Source organism: Condylura cristata, unplaced genomic scaffold (genome assembly GCF_000260355.1).
Source record: "Condylura cristata isolate star-nosed mole 26May11 unplaced genomic scaffold, ConCri1.0 scaffold00002, whole genome shotgun sequence".
NCBI lineage: Eukaryota > Metazoa > Chordata > Mammalia > Eulipotyphla > Talpidae > Condylura > Condylura cristata.
In genome coordinates, this window is record NW_004567103.1 from 77,697,377 (window position 1) to 77,718,944 (window position 21,568).

Sequence of the window (21,568 nt, forward strand, 5' to 3'; positions counted from 1 at the left end):
CAGTTAAAAACTTGAATTGAGATTCTAGTTCTTTCATTTTAAAATTAACAAAACAAAAATCTAGTGCCATGTATTCTTTGTGATATATATATTAAAAAATACATGAATAATGCACATTTCAGAATTTTTTCCTTTAATCATTACGTAACAAGTTCCTTAGAAAACTTTCGTCACTGAATGATGTACAAATATAACTGTATAAAATTGGAAACTTTGAAAACAACTTATGCTTTATTCATGTTTACATTTCATTACATCTTGCCTAACCATCCCAAATTTCCTTCTAGATAACACGAATAAACAGTTTGTAAAATTGTGTTATCTGGAACATTGTCTTTTTCTTCCTTTATTCAATTTTCTTTAATTTATAATTCTTATCACTTAATAATAGCAAATTAATAGCTTTACACACTTATATAAAGTAATCAGATTTTTTTTATACCTTTCTTCTCAGTTGACCTCTCCTCAGAAAATTAGTGTTTTATTCAAGACTAGGAGAGAGAGAGTAAAGGAAGGAGTCAGTAAGACAGTGAAACATTGCAAAACAATATTCATATTTTGATTGCTTCCTCCCTGGCCCAAATTAAATATATGGTGTGTCCACCTTTTTTTTTTTAAGTTTGGGGGCATGAAAAATTGGAGACTGAAAGCAACTTTGGAACATGACTTATATTTTACATGTCATTATGAAGATATGAAAATAAAACTATGCTTCCACTCTGCTTACATGCTTGCATAAAAAAGAAGAAAGAGTATGTTTATGAGAGATAAATTATAAATTCCAGTCATCAAGTTTTCATTTCAATATTGCTAAAAACTGTTTTTTGACTACAGATGTTGATATTAAAGTTAACTTAAATAGGATATTATAAAGAGGAAAGCAAAAATTATCTGAAATATCACAAGATGAAGAAAATTGCCATTGTAGTTGGCTATATTCCTGAAAATATGGACCAATATATAAACACAACTATAGTGACGACATACTTATTAATATAGCTTATAGGAATTTTATCACTGTATATAAAATTTACAGTGTTTTTTTATAAGAATTATCATGAGCATATTTTTATAATGGTAGATTTCTCTAAAATCATGAGTTTGCCTATGCTAGAAAGTCACATTACCAGTTTTTGTTCCTACTGGTGTTAAAACATAACTAAGTTATGTATTTGGAACACTAAGAATTATAAAACAGCAATGTATACTTCGTACACTTCAGTACAAAGGATTAAGAAAGTGTAAATTTCAGCCCACCTCTAGCTCTGGTAAACTAGTTTATGGAGCAACCAAAGGATGATGTTCACAAATAAACAAACAATATTATCATTTCAGATTTATCAGAATTAAATTAAGTAAACCTCTTTAATTGCTTATATTAAGAAATGAATAGTTTAGGGTTTTTTTGGTCACATTTTATATAACTTTATTATTAAAAATAGCTTGAGATTGTTTCCTCAAAAATGTTCCACAATGCTGGTGAAAATTTGTTTTACATCAACTATGTTGTCTATTTTTGATAATTTTTTTTTGAAATCCATTTACTTTTGGGGGGATTGTTTTTTACTTTTGGGGGATTGTTGCTTTAATCATAATACTTTTTATTGAGGCAATGCTGGTTTATGAAACTGTAATTTATTGGTATTATAGTAATTTAAATGTGTACAAGGAGATTATATCACCAATAATTTTTTGACATTATTTGCAACTTTCACTAATAAATGGCAATAATTGTGGTAAAAAGTTCTCATAACTTTAAAGTTGATCATTTACAAATTATTAATCTTATAATTTTAATATTTGTTAAATCATATAAATTTGAAATGAACAATATTATCATTTCAGATTTATCTTAAGAGTATAATTATTTTACTTAGAAACAAAAGATGACTTTTATCTAATTCTTTACTCAAGGTATTATTTAATCTAAATTTAATCATTTTCTTCATCTCTAACCTGCATTATATTTCACTTCTATACCAACCAGGGCTACTTTATCTGCTTTACCCTGTTAGATTCTGGCTTGAATTCTCAATCACAGTTCCAGTAGGGTTAATTTAGAACGAAAATTAGTAAGTGGGAACCATGGATTATTCTTTACAGAGTTCTTGAATTTTCCATGGGTTTTTAAATAATCTAAATGAACAAAGGATATATGAGTTTTAAAAACTTAGAAAAGAAATAGCTTAATTTGTAAGTTTAATTGCTATGTTCCTACACTAATGGCTACTAAAAATAAATAGTGTTTTATAATTCTCTTCAAGTTTTTAAACATAATAGGTAACTTTTCAAACAATATTATTTCAGTCTGCATGTTGAAAGAGAACCCTCTCAGCAACTCTGGTGGAACACATATTCTTTGCTTTATTCTTTTAATAATTGCCATTACATGTGATATCAAATTTGCAGTATTATCCCAAGATAGTAAAACTTATATAATGATATTGTATGTGGCAATGATGCATTAGTCATTCAAAATAATTATATGAATTATTATTTTTGGAAAGAATGTCTTTATCCTGTGTTCCTAAATTGTGCTCAGCAATACCTGCCCAAATGTAAACAATATGTTTCAATCCTTAAAACTTCATAAATTTAGGGCCTCCCTGGTGACACAGGGATTAAAGTCTCAGCACTATCAAGCTATCATCAGTCACTCCAGCTCAGTGTAATCCTCTCACACCCCTCACCTCTGGCCTACATCCCAGTTCTTGGATATATAAATAAGTAAAAATAAATATTATAAAAAATTAGTAAATTCAACAACAACCTGAACAAAAATACTGTATCTGCGATAAAGATTGCTAATTGATATGCACTCTGCAGTTTCTTTCCTCTGTACCTTCTTAACCTTTTGTTAATACTATACAGTTCTCTCAAACATAGCCACTCAGTTGTCCTTTCTGTATCCCAATCTTAAATGTTTAGGTCTACTTGGCAACCTTTTTTCTTGGGGAGCATTAAGATGTGTTAAGTTCTCTCTCTTTATATAAAGATATATATGTGCGTGTGTATGTATGTGTGTATATAAGCATTTGTTTGGCAGCAAACACGAGTTATGGCTAGCTGCATGTCATTCTCCAAAATGTTAATATCTTTCATAAATTATGGCCCATAGTAGGCACTGGTTGTTATCAATCACCAGGAAGTAATAGCTGCTGATTGAATCAAATAAATTCAGTGTTTGCAAAGTTATGACCTTGTCAGTTATCTTGAGTATAGCAAATCTGTAAGAATGGAATTTTAAGGATAACTGAAGAAGGCAGATTTTCATTAACTTAGATAAATAATAATAGTTTTGCTTCCGAATATTTCTTTTGCAGTTATTACCTAAAAGCTCTTTGAAAAAATGCATTAGTAATTTCCCTTAGTGGAATCACAGACTAATTAAAGTTTCTTGGAATATTAAACATGAATGCAAGCCTTTCCAATACCCCATTTTATAAATATACCTTTTAAATATAAGGACCCAGTAGAATTTCCCAATTCATGTAGTGAGACTTTAGCAAACATAGGACCAGCACTGTTTTCTTGAGAAAGACTCCATCTCCCGTGAAGTGTTTTTGCATCTTTCTACACCGAAAGTGATTTACAAAATGTAGTTTAGGATTAAATCTTTTCAAATTAGCTTAAATAGTATCCTATTTAACCTATGTAAAAAACTGTGATTCAGCCAAGACCATGAGTTTGTATTCAAACTAGAAACAATTTGCATAAGTTGTTTTGATATAGTTAAAAGTTAGTGGTTTTCCCCAAGAAGTTAGTGGTTAGCAAGAACGAAATTGATATTGGAACAGGACTTTCATAGAAAACATTGTGTATATATACATTGATGGCCTTAAATAATCTTATAATAATAAGAGAGGTTTCTATCTATCTAATATATAGAGAAATTTACAAATATAGTGAATCCTTGACAATTGATTTAAAAAGTTGAGTCAGTAAATGTTGCAAGGAAGGATTAATCAGTTTTCTTTTATTCATTGCTTCTACCAGTCCCCAGCAAATTTCTTCTGTTTTGACTTTTGTTAATTAACCATATCATAAGTGCTAAAAGCAATTAGTCTTTTTAAAATATTTATTCATTTTCTCCTGTGTCATCATTTCTATTTTTGCTATTTTGTACTTACAAACAAGCTACAAATGGATTAATCATTATGCCATCTAAGGATATAAATCTGTGGCATAGAGATTAATTTATAAAATAAGTTGTCCTATAATTTTATAATAGCTTTTATTTATTGAAACCCAAAAAAATAATAGTTAATGTGTTGGGTATTTTCATTTATCATTTCTAACATGTAATTGACAACTTCTTAAAGATTACCCAATCTAAGCGCCGCCTTTTGCATAGTGAGAAACTGAGGGTCAAGTCAGGTTGCTCATGTTGCCTGAGGTTAACTGACAGTCCATCAAGAAGTCAAATTAGCTGTTGACCTCTGGTTTCCAAGTCTTGCATTTTCAGAAACAGGAGTCGTAGAGCATGCTACATAATGCAGGATGCTGCTAAAGAGCAAGATCCTAACCTTTTTATTGGTAGACTAATCATACAGCATTAAGCATGTGAGGAAGTGAAAAAGAAAGGGAGAATTAGAAGAAGCTGGGTAAAAGGTGAAACTGTGCATCTGCTGATAGTTTGGTATGTAGAACAGCCCTGACTCTTCCAGTCAGGATTTTAATGTTATCAATAAGGCATTCCACTGATCAGTTTCTGGGGTGCTTTGTTATACATCAGTCAATGGCACCCGGGGCATTCCCTGTCATACTTCGTGATGCCTACCCTTTCCAGGGTGATCTAGCTTTATGCTCTTAATTGATGTGAAGGGTCCCTCATAGGGTTGGGCTCTAAAAATGGAGGCTGGATAAGCTACCTAGGATTAGCAGACCCACACATTACCAGTTGACAAGAATAACTGGACTGATAAGAAACATCTCTATAGTTTGGTCATTCTTGAGTGTCAGTTTTCTTTTATGTTGTACATATTTTGATACCACACTATCTTTTTGTTCATATGATTTGAAGTGGAACTTTGTTAAATAATTATTTGAAGAAAATATATATGAGAAATTCACCAGCATAAATGATGCCTATAAAATCTCACTCTCAAAGTGGTAGCAGACCAGACATATTCATTGTGGAGCTCAGTACAGAATAAACTGTGCTACCCCTTGTTCAGGAAGCAGGGAGAAGGTACCATTAAGGGCATTAAAATATTTAACTCTTTCTTTCATTTTTCTCTCTGCTAGTTTTTACAATTATTATTACTTGCTACTTAAAATCATTCAAATGAAGAAAATTAATATTTTATTGTTATTGCATGAATATTATCATTTCTATTTATATTGTACAGTGCCAGTTTTAAATAGGAATGTGTTCTTACCTCATGTAGAACTGCTGCAGTTACCCAGTTAGTATTTCACAGCTTGTATATACATGTGTTTTTTTCCCATGAGAGCAATGGAAATGCAGAACAAAATAAACTCTTTTTATTTTGTTTTTTGTTATGCTCATGTTCTGCTTGTGCTCTCAACCTTTGGTATAATGATGAGCAAAATAGGTCTTAAAAGTAAAAGTGGGTCTTCCCTGGTGGCCCAGCGGGTTAAGGCACTGCACTGAGAAGTTTAAGCCATTTCCACATGAGTTCAATTCCCGCCTGCCCCGGAGGTGACCACATGGGTGGCAGACCTCTCTTGACCCGCCCGCTGCTCCCCTCAGCAGTGTACTTCGCCGATCTGCCTGTTCTGCTCCCCGCTCCATCTCTGGTGAAGCCTCTCACCGCCCCTAAGCCTCTGGCCTATACCCCAGTTCTGTATGTACAAATAAATAAATCTTTTTAAAAAAAAAAGTAAAAGTGATAATATGGGTCACCATATTTTTCCCTTTTCTTCAAGAACATCATTCTCAGTGTAAGTGATTGGCTAGCATGTGGAAGAAACACAGGTAAAAAGAATGCAGTCTGGTTCCTTGGTCAGTAATTTTCTTAATTCAAATATTCCCTGGTTCAAATAAAGAACATGATTGTTCCTGTGCATGTGTCCACTTACTCAGTAAGTCATAACATACTTATGTTGTTTTCAATTTAAATATAGATGAAATCCTATATATTTGGGGTTCACTAGAATTCTCTACACATTGAACATCACAGGTACTCTATGATACAGTGACAAGCAATGGTCAACTTGCCTACTGTGTGTCTCTTCTCTGCTTACAGGCAGGCTTCTGCCTGAGTAGACCTCAGTTCAAAGCACCAGCTAAATAATTGAATTGTTACAAACTTCAAAATAGTAAAAGCCTAGCTCAAGGCCTTTCTGTGTATGGGATCAGGTCACATATCCATGGATTCAGTTCAGCTTGTATTATCTTAGATGTGAGGACATGTTCTATCTTCAGAACACTTAAAAAGGGAGTTAAGGACTTTTAAATTCACTACAGGACATTTTGTGTGTGTTTACTGTGGGTTAATTTTTTCTTAGAGGAGTCATGTCTCCCCTCCCCATTTATTTTTATGAAGAATATCTACAACGTTTGGTCCCCAAAAATTAAAGTATGAAATACAAAATTCTACTGAAAAATCATAAAGCAAAAAAATTTAAATGGTAGATAATATTGTCAATTACTGATAGCATATTTTTGGTTAACAGCAAGAAAAATTTCAATTTCTGTTTAATCTCAGTCCAGATGAGAGCTAAGGTGCTGAATTTTATATATTACATTTTATTTATATTTATATTTAATTTAGAAAAATAATGATAATGCTTAAACTATATCTCCAAATTTACTATTCTTCTTACTATTATATTGAGGAAAAAGAGAAAAAAACAATTGGTACTGTAGACATTTATCTACTGGCAAGGAAATGCTTAATTTCATGAAACACCTGGAAGATTTTAGGTAGAATGTGCAAAGAGAAACAGTTGATAATTCTAATGCTGCCCTGCTGCTTCCAGTGCTTTTCACCTATAACTGTTTCTATTTTCCCAACTGAGTTGATGGTACAGGGCCACAGAAACCAAGCAACACTTATCCTTTCTAGTCCTTCTGTCCGAGTGTAATCTTAAAAATCCTCAAACCCAATGGCTATTGTTAAACTATACAAAACCAGTCCACTAATCACACATGGTCATTTAAATTTAAATTATTAGGTAATAAAATATTATGGTTTGTTCCTCAGTTGCCCTAGCAACATTTCAAGTGCTCTCCAGTCATGTGTGGCATGTGGCCAGCACAGACTGAACATTTGCATCATTGCAGAAAGTTCTATTGACCATGCTGGCCTATGCACTTACTTAGAAATGAATTTTCATTTTGAACTTATAACTCTCTGGAATCTTGCTTTTAATACTCCAATGACATCATAAATATCTCATTTCTATATTGATTGTGTTCCTTCCATTTAGTAGCCACCACTAGATAATTACTAGTGTCTTGTGGGAAGAAAGGCAGCAAAAGCACAACAGTCTCAGCATTTTAAGTTTTAACCCTTTTGACAAAGACATACTCCCTTTATCATAATGTGCTTGCTAAAGTAGAATAATTACTGTATTTCATCGAAGATGCAATATCTTCAATTGAAAGATGCACCATTATTTTATGTTCCAGTAAGCAATTAAATTATAATGTTCCATTTGTTTCAGTCATCTCAACTTCAAAGATGTGAAAATGTGATAAAATGTACATCTTAGATTTATTGCAATATGGTAAAATGAAAGCCAAATCTTCATTCATTTACAAAATCATATCTTGCAACATAGAGAGAATAAGACAATTTAATTACAGAAAATTATACTTGGAAGTGTCTTAATGGACTGAGAGCTTTCTTAAAATATTCTTCTATCCCTTTATTCATTTTTATGTACATGATTTTATCTCAGATGACAAATAACTCTTCTTTGTTTTTTTTAATAACATGTTATAATTTAGATACACCTTGTCCTTTTTAGTGTAAAATTCTGCAAGTTTGAACAACTCTATGTAGTCAAGAAACTACTGTCATATTAAAGGAACAGAATGCTGTCACCACATCAAAAATTACCCCATGTCACTTTGTAGTCCACCATGCTTATTAATCACAGCCACAGTGATTATTGATTTGTTTTCTGTCTTCATAGTTGTGCATTTTCTAGTGTATTCTACAAATCCCCCCATGTAGTCTTTCAAATATTTCTTTAGTTTGCTTAATGTGTTTGTGGTCATGTATATTGCTGTGTAACTCCATAATCTATTCCTTTTTGTTGATAAATGTTTTTGATTGCATTGATAAACAACAATGTATTTATTCATTCTGCAGTTGAGGAGCATATAGGGCACTCCATTCCATGATTACCATATATGACAATTTACCTAGGTCTTCTTTGATGGTCTCATCAGTGATTGCTAAGTTTGAATATGAAATCATGTATTTTTAAGTATTTTAAAATATTTGACATTATTACAACTGGCATTGCTTTTGAAAGTCCAATTCCCAATTGTTAGTATAGGATTTTTTTGATTCACTTTTCTAAGCACTTTATACTTAGACATTGTTAAAATCATTTATCCATTCTAGACAACTATTCCAGTTCTCAATAGACAATTCTGCCAGGTTTTTTTGCTTGTTTCCCAGAAGATATGAATTTAATAATTCACCATGAAGTATGATATAAATTGTTTGCTTTTAGTAATGCTGTTTATCACATTGAGGTTATTTGTTTCTAATTACCATTTCTCTGAGTTTTAAATCATGAGTGCATAAATGTCAAATGATTTCAAATATCAAATCGTTCTCACATCTCCCACATAATTATGAAATAGCCTTTTTCTATCTGACAGTTTATTAGAATTTTGTTGAAATTGAACCTGTGTGCATGAAGAATGTTGATCAGTTTTATTTGTTTTAATTATTTAGTATAAGGTTGGTATTAAATAACACTGACCTCATAAAATGGATGAGGAAGTATTCTCTCCTATAATCTGTTGAACTGGTGTTCCTGTTTCAGTAAATGCACCATCAAAGCCATGAAGTCTTTTTTATTTCAAAATCTTAAAAAAATTAATGTCTTTGATACACATAGGAATATTTTGGTACTTCACATTGAATTTAATTATGGAGTTGTGTATCTTTCAACTAATTTGTTGATTTAATTTATCAGATGCATAAGTGTAGAATTTTTCTTACCCCTTTTTATCATTGCAATGATTTGGTGATAGTCTTTTAATTTCTAATATTATAATGTTGTCTTCTTTTTATTTAGTTTTTGTCTGTCTGGTAGCATTAACAACATCATTAATCTTTACAAAATTTTCTTTTTTGGCTTTCATCAATTTTCTTTATTATTTTTCCTCATTTCATTGATTTTTGTCCTTTCTTTGAATAGGATAGTGTTTTATAGGGCAGTCTTATAACCAAAAACAATTTTATAATTCAAGTGGCTCTATTTTATTCAACCTCAGAATGACCTGATTTAATATAACATTCTTTCCTACAACTATCTTATGCAAATGAGTTAATTTCAGAGAGAACGTTTCTAGACCGAAGTGACATAGACTAAAGGAAACATTTATGAGGAACATCCTTTTCTCTTCATTCCATTCCAGGTAATATTTTTCTGAATGCAATTGTTAATTTGGAGTCTAGGACATCAAAATATGTTCAAGAATACCTGGATAAATGACTTGTCTCAGAATTATATAATTAAAACCAAATGTATCATGAATGATTTAATTAGTTGATACTGTACAATTAAAACTCTATATATGAAAGTTTTATTATTTCTGACACGATCTTTTTTTTTTTTTTAAAGATTTATTTATTTATTCATATAGAACTGGGGTACAGGCCAGAGATGCGGACGGTGAGAGGATTCACCAGAGACAGAGTGGGGAGCAGAACAGGCAGATGATCAAAGTACACCGCTGAGGGGAGCAGTGGGCGGGTCAGGAGAGGTCTGCCACGCCATGTGGTCACCTCCGGGGCAGGCGGGAATCGAACTCATGCGGAAGTGGCTTAAGCTTCTCAGTGCAGTGCTTTAACCCACTGTGCCACCAAGGAGGGCCCTCAGACACGATCTTTTTAATAATAATGAAAGTAAAAGCAAAAGCATTTTGATGTTTATTGAACACCTAAGATATGCTAAAGACTTCACAAGCATTAATTACAAATTAACCTACAAATTGATGAGGTTAGTCATTATTATCCAGATATAGAACTTAAAGCAGACCCTGTCTAGAATATTGTTTCAATCTTTAAATATTGTTCAAATCTATATAACTTCTGACATTCAATTCCCATAACATATTATGTACCTTAATTTTTATTGAAAAAATTATTTCTTTTGTTCAATCTTTGTCATCTAGTTCAATATTTTCTAATACTTTCCTAAACCCCCTTTCTCTTTTCTTCTAATCCTAGGCAGAACTATGATTGCTTTATCATAAATGGGTTAATATTTATATTCCTGAAATTCCAAAGCCTTGATAAGAATAATTTTTGAATTAAAGGAAATCAGGGAATTCTCCAGTGGTATTTTTAAACACTATTGTTCAGTGTATAATATATGCCTCCAATTAGTTATTGAGCTAGCTGCATGACCTCGCTCTTGGGCATGCTCTCTCTCGCTCTCTCTCTCTCTCTCTCTGCCAGAAATCAGATTGTATGCCTGTATACCTCTGGATCCTGACCATGATTTAGCACTGGGTGGATATTTTAAAATGTCTACCCTTGTTGAGAATAACTCCCTTATATATATATATATATATATATATATATGTATGTATGTATGTATAGTTGAAGCTTAAAGTTATAATTAATTTCACGCTGGGGAAGAGCATTGACTCTGAAGCCCTTTTCTCATGAAGCATCTCCAGCCTGCAATTTTTCTGTTCAGTTACATAGGCTGTAAACAAAGGGAGTTAGATAGAGCCGAAGAGTATTCCCCAAAACTGTCTTACAGTCAGCATGACTTGTGGCTCCCAGTTAACTGCAGATTTCAAGGTCTCACCTTAGGTGATTTCCTGAAATTTATCTTTTTATATAGTGCTTCCAGTGAATCTTATGATTCAGAATATTTGAAGAGCATCAGAGGCTTATTTTTCTTAAGTTTGAAGTATATCTTTGAGTCATAAGATGCTAATAAACAGTGTCATAATGGGCTTCTGCAACCAGGCAGACGTGGAAACAAAGGGAAAAGTCAGATCCACACACTTTTTTTGAAATAATCTTTTTAATCTTCTGATTTTTTTAACCAACGTTATGTGTTGCCTCCCTTTGTCAATAGTTATGTTCTTATGGCATATTGTATCCTAAAAGGGAAAGAGGTCTGTTCTTGAACATGAACCTCGGGCTCATGTACTACAGGATGGTTTCAGGATAATTTGTTATTTTCAAAGCTCAGTTGGTTTGGTTGACTGCAGAGCTGGCAATGTGGCACTTCAGGAAGATTGTTGTGGTTTTGGCAACAACCAGTTTGATGTGTAGCTGAACATACATGAAACCGCTGAGATTTAAAGTCAGTTCCCTATGTATTTGAAATGCATGCAACAAGGAACCTAACGAATGGAGAGATTCGATAGAATTTTATGTTGAAAAGCAGTCCTATTACAATTGTTATGAGAGAAAACAGCTTTTTAAATGATAATTTTACCATTACAGTAGTACTGTATCACTTCTGTCTTATATTCCTATTGAAGAATAGATCTTTGTCATCATCTTGCTCTTTAATAATTTTTCGTAAGCCTCATACAAACAACACACTAATCTTTATTAGTGTTTTTCTGTATTTTTATGCCAATGTTAGTTATTCACATAGATTTTCAACCCTCAGTTTTCATTTAATAAAAATTATTCATTGTTACTTACTCCAGTAACTTCCCATTTTTTTTAAAGAAAATCATTGTTTTCCTTGAAGATCATCATCAGGACTCTGAAGCAAAATTATCTCTCATCTAAGTTCACATAGTAAATGTTGAGCCATACAATCTAACAAACGCTTTATCACTCAACCTGCAATGGCAAGACTGTTAGCTCTAATTCTTCTACAGATTTGTCATCATTGTTTTCTAATTTGCCCTCTTCTCCTATGGAATCATAGGTTTCTGAAATGTGACAATTTTATTTTGCCTTCATATGTTAATATTTCTACTCTCCAGTATAATGATGGAATCAGGTGCAATTTAGGTGTTTATAGTAATTGACTACAAAGACTTCATTGTGCGTGATTCAGTGTTTGTGTGTGTGTGTGTGTGTGTGAATTAGAATTACATTTATTTTGATGAATAATAAAAATTGCCTAGAAAAATCATGCTAACTGAAATTGACTCTAAATATCTTTTCTATGATAGTATCTTGCAGACTTAGATTAATGATAAAATATATTAGATAAAACATAAACAAGTAAATTGTTTATGAGCAATAAAATAAATTTTAATAAATGACTTGAGGATTATTTTAAAAATAATGGATGATGAAATTTTCCTTTCATAATATTCAGTCACTTTCTCAATTTAATGTTTCAGTTTAAGTTCTAATGATCAGGAAAGTAAAACCTGTATTTGTAATTTTACTTATATAAAAAAGTAAGCTTTAACTGTTTAGAATTCAAACTATACATTATTGAAAATTACATACATTTTTCAATTACTTAAAAACCATCTAACACAAATGAGTCTTAATAATCTCTGAGAATATAGGTTGTAAAAAGTGACTAATTCATAATTCATATAACTACCTTGAGTTTGTTTTTTCCTGATAATAGAACATTTAATAAATAATTAACAAGTTGCTATTGAGATAGAATTTATGTAATAAACAAATTATGGTCACATATTTTTACAATCTTATAACAAAAGTTTTAGGCATATGTTGTGTTTTTGTTTTCCTAAGTGGAATATTTTTAATGCAGTCTGTTCAATAATACCAAGCTAAGATTCGTTCCCATAAAAATGAAGAAAGAACTTTTTCACCAAATTTGCCAAGAAACACAATGAACTGTCCTCAGTTCTATACAGGGCTACTCAAAGAGCATCTGCCTCTATCTAAAGGTTGAGACAGTAATACTCATCTTGGCCTTTACCAGTTCTAGCATAATAAGTAGGAAGAGAATTGAAAGTTTGTCTCTTTCTCCTAATTGCTCTCTGTGTGTGTGTGCATTATCATTGCCATGCTTGAAAGAAAATTAGTTTATAGGTAGCAAGATGGTGCTGAAATTTATTTCAGTGCAAATTAAAAACCTACATGCATTACTGACAACAGTTGATCTTTAAGTGCTCTCCAGGTTATCAAACCAGATATTTTCAGTGATAGTACAAAGAGTTTAATGCCAATTGGCATGACAGTAGCTCATCATTTGTATTAATTGATGCAGAAAAGTCTAATACATAAAAATATATTTTTATAAAGTGTGATATTATCAGTGAGGTTGGTACTTTAGTCAGCAGTATATTATGTTGAAAGTTAAATGTTAAATATAAATAATTAAAACACCAGTGCTATGGAGTGTCTTTGAAAAGAAATTTTGCATTAGGAACATCTCCTGAACTGAATATTAAGAGCCACTTGAGGTGGATTATCTGTGCTGATGAGTTAATTTGTGTAACTATTACATAGTAGAAAATGAGATGTCCTGTTTATTCAGAAGCCTTGTTGCACGATGACTATATTGTTCTCATACTGGCTGCAGGTCAGTTATCATGTATCCTGGGCACAACATTCCTATCTGATATTTTAAAAGGATGTCCAGATAACTTTAGTACATAACCCATTTCCTTAAAAAAATTAACATATTAAATGAGAACATGTTTGCCTCATATGATCTCCTATTAGGTGATACACTTTCATATGTTGACTTTATTATATTCTGATACAAAGTGAACTACCCCATGAACAGTGACATAACCAAAATAATTTTTTTTAATGGACACTCTGCTAAACCTACATAAGGCAAGGAAAATAAAAATATTAGCCTACCATGAGTCTTGTGTGCTGACACTATCTATAGACTAACAGAACGACCAAAGTACTTTTGTGACAGATAATTACATTTTTGTTTTTAATTAGCCAAGTTTATTTTTATTTTTCTAGATTGATTTTGTCAAAAATTGGACCAAATGGGGAAAAAAGCAGCATCTACACTTTATACTTCTTCATCAGTATTTATATATTGAGTACTTACTATATTACCATTGAATGTTTTAGCATGTTACCATTTGGCACAATGGTGATACCATTAAAAAAGCCTGTGTGCTTATCCTATGCTGTGAAACATTCAGACAATAATTGCATGTTTGGAATTAATAAGATATTGGTTCGTATCCTGGTTTTACTAATTGTGTATTCTAGATGGATAATAATCTTAAAGTTTATGTTGAATATTAAGAACATAAGAACAGATTAAAATACTGATTAATAATATCTGTAACTTTAATTCCCTCCTTTACTTATTTTCCTTTTAACCAATACTTATCTACAGTATTCAGAAAGTTTTCTTCTTTTTTAATGCAACATTTTAGAAAGAGTTTTGTAGAACTATAGTTGGTATTGTGAATTGCATTTACTACATTAGATTATCCTGCTGGAAAGTCTTCTTGTTTACTACATAATAAAGATAAAATTTTTCCAGCAGTAGTGTCACTACTCACTCTGCCCAACAGATATTTCACTGTTCTAGGATAAATGTGCATCTTTGTACCACTTAGTTCCAGGAGATACTAACACACTTTTACCCAAGCTGTCATTTCTGTCACTGGCATTCTTTTATAAAGGCTATTTACTCAGAAATTTGCTCCCTCACAGTTTAGTTATCCTGTTTGAGCCGGTGGCAGCTCTATAATACTATTTTAAATTCTTCAGGCCATGAAAGTGCTTGCTATTTATACCAATTTGGCAGTTAAACTGCAGCACAGAAAAAGCTTTAGCTCCAGAGATATAAACTTCTGGTTTAAGCATAAATTACTAGAGAACCCAGTTCTTTTTTCTTGTAAGTGTAGTTCTCCTTGACATGAATCCCCAGAGATGTCTTATATGATAATTGATATTCCAAGAAAAAAGTGTAAAAAACAGCTAAAGAGGGATTTACATGTTTAATCTGATATATTAGATCATCTTTCCAAAACGAAATCTCTCTTAACTGTGGTAATTGCAATTAATCCATGTCTACTCCTGTCAATAAATCTTGGAGGGTAGCATAATAGGTTTTTCAAAAATGAATCTTTGCAAAGCTGGAGTCATACTTTCTGTTTCAGCTCCATGAAAGTATGCATAGAGATTAAGACACAATATGGGTTGTAATGAGACGTGGGCTGAAATTGTGGCTCTATTTCCTAATTAAACATTCAGGGCTTCCCAAGCCTGAAGTAGGAATTAGGAACAATAGCCTCTTTTTTGAAGTGAATGTAAGCATTACACATTATAAGTATATAAAGCACTAAGCAAAGTTAGGAATAGAGTTAATGCCCAATGAGGAATTTATATTACTTTATATATAGTTAAACCTTAAGTGTGTTACAGTAGTTGCATTTTTCTCAGCTATTTTAGTTACGCAAAGGCTAAGTCAAATGTTTATCTTCTCTGTAGTGCATTCTTGAAAAAAAATTAATTTCATCTTGGAAAGCCTATAGGTTTATAATCTGCAAATTCTAATTTAATGATGATCTGCAACAGAGCATCCCTTACTAATGTAAAATTCATACCCTTGTCACCCTAGCTGGATCACAAGCTCCCTGGATACAGAAATCACATTTATTATGGTCTTTGCATCTGTGAAGGTATCCAATTTATGATCTTACACTGAATTTGTAGTCAGTAAGTATTTATAAACTGAAAGATAAACTACATATAGGAGTAAATAAAAAGTATCAACCAATAATAAAAGTATTTCTTATTTTCAAGATTTTTTTCTTTAAGTATTTAATGTGTGTCGAGGTTGCTTCACATATGTTTGATCAATAAATGGTTGCAACTAATTTTCATTTGTAGAGCATGAATACCACTGGGCTGAATAACTTCTGTACTGCTTTTGTGCTCAAGTTCTGAGAAGACTTAAAAACACCTGCTTTGTCTTTCTTCCAGTAATCTCAAACTATGTCTATATAATCAGCACAACTAATATTTGTTAGTTGCAGATTATGGATTTTCAAATTTGCCTACCTCCTAAAATATATATTTGTATCCTCAAGGTCACTACTCTTTGTTTTCCAAACCATTCACAGACATATACAAAGCTACAGAACCTTTGAATTGTGTGATACACACTTTCCCAGATAAAGTCAAACAAGGAGACACTTTAGTTTCTTGTTTCATGGTTAATTGTCTTTTTCATAGTTTTTTTTTTAAATGTTGTGTTTTTCATGCTTTTGCTCTTTATTGATGAAACTGCTATCTTAAATGCTTCAGGATTGAAATGCTGGGTCATGTTCATAGGAAAAAGAATATTATGAGGTGTTTTACAGAGAAAGTGCATTCAAAAGGTTTTCATGATGTTACCATGAATTCAGTCAATGAATCAGCAATATTAAATATTATATACTATACTGAGGTATTGCTTAGTTGACCAGTGATGAGGACCATGGCCTCACAGGAAATTAATCCTGCATTTCTCCTAGAAGCAGTGGTTATTGTGTGCTGATTCTGTACTTACAGTGACTCTGTGGAACATAAATGCAGCAAATACTAAGAATCAATTATACCACTCTTATTAATCAACATTTAGTGAATCACTGTTCTTTGGTTTGTGAAAGTACGCTAAAGCTGATGGAATCAGATAACGTTTCTATTGAATTGCATGCTCTAATAATGCTTTCTGTACCTCCCAATAACTTTAGGCATCATAAGATCAAATAATTGAATGCCTTAAGAGAGCTTTAGGAATAAACTATAATAATAAACTATAAACTATAGTGTGTCTCAAATTTACCCCATTCCCACTTTTTGCCATAACGATTATATTCTGTAATAAGTATTGACATGCCATTTGCAGAGATGAAATAAATATCTGATTTTTGACTCTGAAATGTCTTTGTTCCTAAGAATTTCATCACATGCTCAGTTTGTCTGTCTTTATGCAGCAGTCAGTCATTACAGGAAAACACAATAGTCTCTAATTATACCCTCTCAAATTGAAAGAAGTCCTACATAGCCATTGTACTAAAGGCCCTAAGATACAAGGAAATGATGAATATATCGATTAAAAAAAAAATAGAATGACCATCCAAGGAAAGAGAGGGAGAGATACTCGAGATAGAGAGACAGAGAATAGAGTTTGAATGTAGACCAATTTGTCCCTATAGGGATTTACATTAAAGTTAAATTCATTCAATTTTAGTTGAATGACTACCCATTTAAAAAGCTCTGCAAAACCATGAAAACAAACAGAAACATGTACATGCATCCCTGTTTAATGTTTTTCTACCATATATACTTTATATTCTGTTGTGGGCATAGAATGCTATTTTAACTATGGAGAACATTTAAAAAATCAGAAGTATTTGAGATCTGCTGGAGTACACATATACACATCAAAAGATGGTGGATTTAGAAGAACAGTACTCTAGGAGTAGAAGGCAAGTTTTTAGTCACTTACAGATGGAAAACTATTGGCTCTGTAGAATACCTTAGATGAGGCTGCGATATGATAGCCTGTTTCTTCAAATTTCTAAGTGTTTGCAGGCAAGACAAGGCACCTTCTTTATTGTGGTCTTGCACCTCAACATATCAACTGAGAGAAGTCATGCTGTATCAGGCTAAGAACCAAGTAGAAAGAGGTTTTTTAAAAAAAAAAATCACCCTCTGCAAACAACATTAGTTAGAGTCCAAATATCTAAGTCTTTTGGATTCATATATTCAGAAGAACAGATAACCTCTATAACATATATTACTCAAAAAGACCAAATCTCCATAGGAGTATCTGATTTTGTTAATAGTGGTTTGAGCCTGCTTTGACTAAAACATTCAAAACTCACAGGAAGTGAACTTAGAATTTAGGTGCAATGAGTTTCGTGATTACTGGGTGGGTTGTATAGCAGGAAAAAGGAGCATTAACTGTATTTATATTTCAGGGTGAAAAGTGTTAAGTGATTACTGTGTGAGTTGTATAGTCTCCTTTTGTCCATAACATCATTGACATATTTGTCATGTGGAAGACCAAGTGCTCTCTTGACAGATTGTTTTGGAAACAGAAGTTTCTAAGATGGACAAACGTGTCTATGGAGGTGGTCATTTCTTACCCCTAGGCCAATTTTAGTAGGAAATTCAAGACTTAAGATTTGTAGTCAAATAAAAATGTGATAGAATATAATATGTACCTCAAAGTAGATACCATAAAATGACATTTTTGCATCTCTACTTGTTCTGTAAAAGTGATCTCAAATTTCATAATTATTCCAAAAGAAATTAGAGAATAAAGTTATATAATAAAGGACAATACTATAACAAATTGGGGAATGATGGTAATTTCAATGCAAAGAAATAACAGTAATACTGCTGTACTAAATATGTGACCAATCATGCTTAATTGAAGCTATTATTGCAGCAAGAAAATATAACAATTTGACTCTCAGGGACTTTTAATTTACAGTATTATATTTGTGCAATGTACAGCCATAAAGGAACAAAATAAGTTTTTATAATTGTATGGTGAAAAATAAAAACATCAATATAAGTTCTGTAAATCCCAGAAAATAATAATATAACTGAACTTAGCTGAATAGAGAAACATTTTCTTCAGTAGATTTCTTAGATTAGAGGGAAAAAAATCATTGTTATAACAAATTTGTCATCTCTTTCTCTAACCCGTATTTGACAATTTTTCTCATCTCCTCTATTTCTATTTCTCATTTTCACTATTTTATTATCTGATATTAGTAAGAACCAAAATATAAAGCTATCTTTGGACTATCTTCTGTGGTCCTATGTTTGAGATTTAATGTCACTCTCTTATGAACACTTATGGGTTTTTTTAAAGATGGCATTAAAGTCTCTTGAAGATCACTTAATTTCAATCAGATGTAAAATGTATGATTTTCAGTTACTGCTATGAAGAGATGGGTGTTGTTAGGTCATTTTTGTGTCTACCAACAAACTTCTGAAGTTGCTTCAGTTTCCCTTATCAGAATCATTACTTAACAAATTTTGATAGTATGTTTCATATAGACAGAAAATTCATAGCTGGAACTAGCAACATTCTAGTGGGAAAAAAGGAGTATACACTGTATGTATATTACAGGGTGAAAAGTGTTCTAAGGTATAAAAGAGAATTGCTAGAGAGAAGAATTTCAGTTGAGAGGGTCAATATGAGCTATATTAAAAAGGGGACATTTTCACCTGAGTAGCTGGGATAATATGTCCTAGGAAAAAAATACAAAAAATAATGGGAAAAAAATTTTAAATATACAAGAGTCTGTGGAAAGGAAAATAGTGGATGAAGGGTGGAACAGCATGTAAAACCCAAAACACAAAAGCCTTGTTCATTGATAAAACAGTTTGAATTTTACTTAATAGACAGTAAAGCATCACTGTAAAAATTTAATGAGAAAACAGTATCACAGTTCTAGTACATATAGAGTAGACAGTATAAGGGGTGTGAGGTAGGAAGGTAATTAAGAGTTTCTTGCAATATGCTTAGGTAAGAGGGAAAACTCCACTACTTGTATATTTCATATCCAATTTATAAATTTTCTAGATTTTTTTAAGGGTAAATACACCCATTAAGTTAGAATTTTTAGCCAAGGTAAGTTTGATAACTCATTTTTTTTTATTTCAGATTTTTCATTATTCATATACTGCTTCCTATGTGATTTACAACATACACACTAGGTAAGTTCTTTGACTTTCTGATTTTCATGAGCAATTGTCAAACTCAGTTGTTCACTTGATGCCAATTTGCTTATTTAAAAAAATTACCTTTTTTCAAGGGAAGTTTGGGAGTTAAATCCTCCAGAAGTAGAGGACTCCGTCCTGCAGTATGCAGCCTGGGGTGTCCAAGGGCAGCAGCTGGTAAGCACACACTTTAGTATGCAAGTACTGTCAGCGCAGCTTGTGGAACATGTTTACAGAAATCACTCTCTTGTACAAAGTGTCTCATTAGATTTGATTTTGTTTTCTACTTCTCTTGATATCTTCAGTATTCTAATTTAAGAATATATCAATAATACAATATATTTGATATAGTTGATGTAATTTAAAAAGTATTGTGTGATAACTCATATTGTTGATATTAATCTTATTTGATATATTAATTTAACAAAGTAACATGCTTATAGAGTATTGTAAGATAACACTGTTAGGAGTGAAACCTAGAAGAGATCCACATATTAACTAGGACCTAATTTTGCAGAGTCTAGTCACTGGAGAGTCCCTTGGAAAAAACTTTTATATTTTGAGTGGTTTCAGATGACACCTTTATTCTGAAAGGAATCTGCCATCTATACCAAAATAATAGTTTGATACATTTATGAAAGTACATTAATTCCATGTTTTATTCAGTGATCCCTATTTGATATTGATTCTTTATACTTCTGTATATTTGAGAAAATCACTAAAATAGTAAATGTCCATGAAAATCATTTGTCCTCTGATGGATGTTCTTCTGCATGAGCTGTTGAACTTGAGGAGATTGGTTAGTTTTGCTACGACTTCATTTCCTTTTTTTTCTTTAAGTGGTAACAATAACAGCACTTTATAATAGTGCTATTCTGGTTGAATGTATACAAATGAAACCATTCAAAAATTATTTAGCATATAATCATAACTGTTAATTTTTAGACTTTTTAAAAGGGAGATAAATATATAGTCATTTTTAATTATTTGGTAATTTCAGTCTTTCTACTTGTGTGGAGAAGTGGGCCCAAGTTCTATATAATAACAGTTTCCAATGTCGTTTGGAAAAAATTTTGAATAAATTTCACATTTGTCAAGGTTATCTTCTGTATGTATATAAGCATAAATTCAAAATCATTTAAAGGACATATCTTTCAAATGGCTAATGATCCATTTCATGTAACTATGACAGCTTTGTCAATATTTGAAGCGATCAGCAAACTCAGCAATATGATTTTATTAGAGATGAGTCACTACAATGTTTTAATTAGTTTTCCATAAAATTAATTAGAGGATTGCAGTATTTATAAATGAAGGACTAAGGACAATTAAATCCACATCATTAATTTTCAGTTTCTAATTGTTTTTCTATAAAGGAAACCTCTGATCTTAGAGAATAAATTGGCATAATTTATAGATAAAGAGGTTCTGATTTAGAATCAAGAATGGAGAATTTTCCAATAACACTAGGTTTGGGGGAAGGCAATTTTGAATGTGTAAAAAACTGGGAAAAAAAAAAAAACATGAATTAGAGAAGACAGTGAGTAGAGCACATTAGCTATAGTAAAAGTTTTATGGAAAGATATGTTTGGTCCTAAAACAGAAAAAGTATGCAAGGTATTTAAAGACTTCTGTTTTAAGACATGTGTCCTTTTCTTTTCAAAACTGGTTGTGTTATAAACACTGACATCATTCATTTAAATGTTTAAAAATTCATAATTACATATATTCACATGAATTGACATATAACAACAAAATATACTCATTTTCTTTCACAAAAAGGT

The 21,568-nt window shown here is 31.7% G+C and overlaps 1 protein-coding gene across 3 annotated transcripts in view; it reads left to right on the top strand.

Annotated features, from left to right (window-relative positions):
• DPP10 (dipeptidyl-peptidase 10 (non-functional)) overlaps positions 1 to 21,568 on the top strand; it is a 1,217,772-nt gene that overhangs the window by 1,080,437 nt on the left and 115,767 nt on the right. For all 3 annotated transcript variants that reach the window (XM_012726412.1, XM_004674706.2, XM_004674707.2), the window contains exons 6-7: positions 19,729 to 19,781; positions 19,880 to 19,961. In XM_012726412.1, coding sequence (XP_012581866.1) covers positions 19,729 to 19,781; positions 19,880 to 19,961 — 135 coding nt within the window. The remainder of the gene's footprint in view (positions 1 to 19,728; positions 19,782 to 19,879; positions 19,962 to 21,568) is intronic.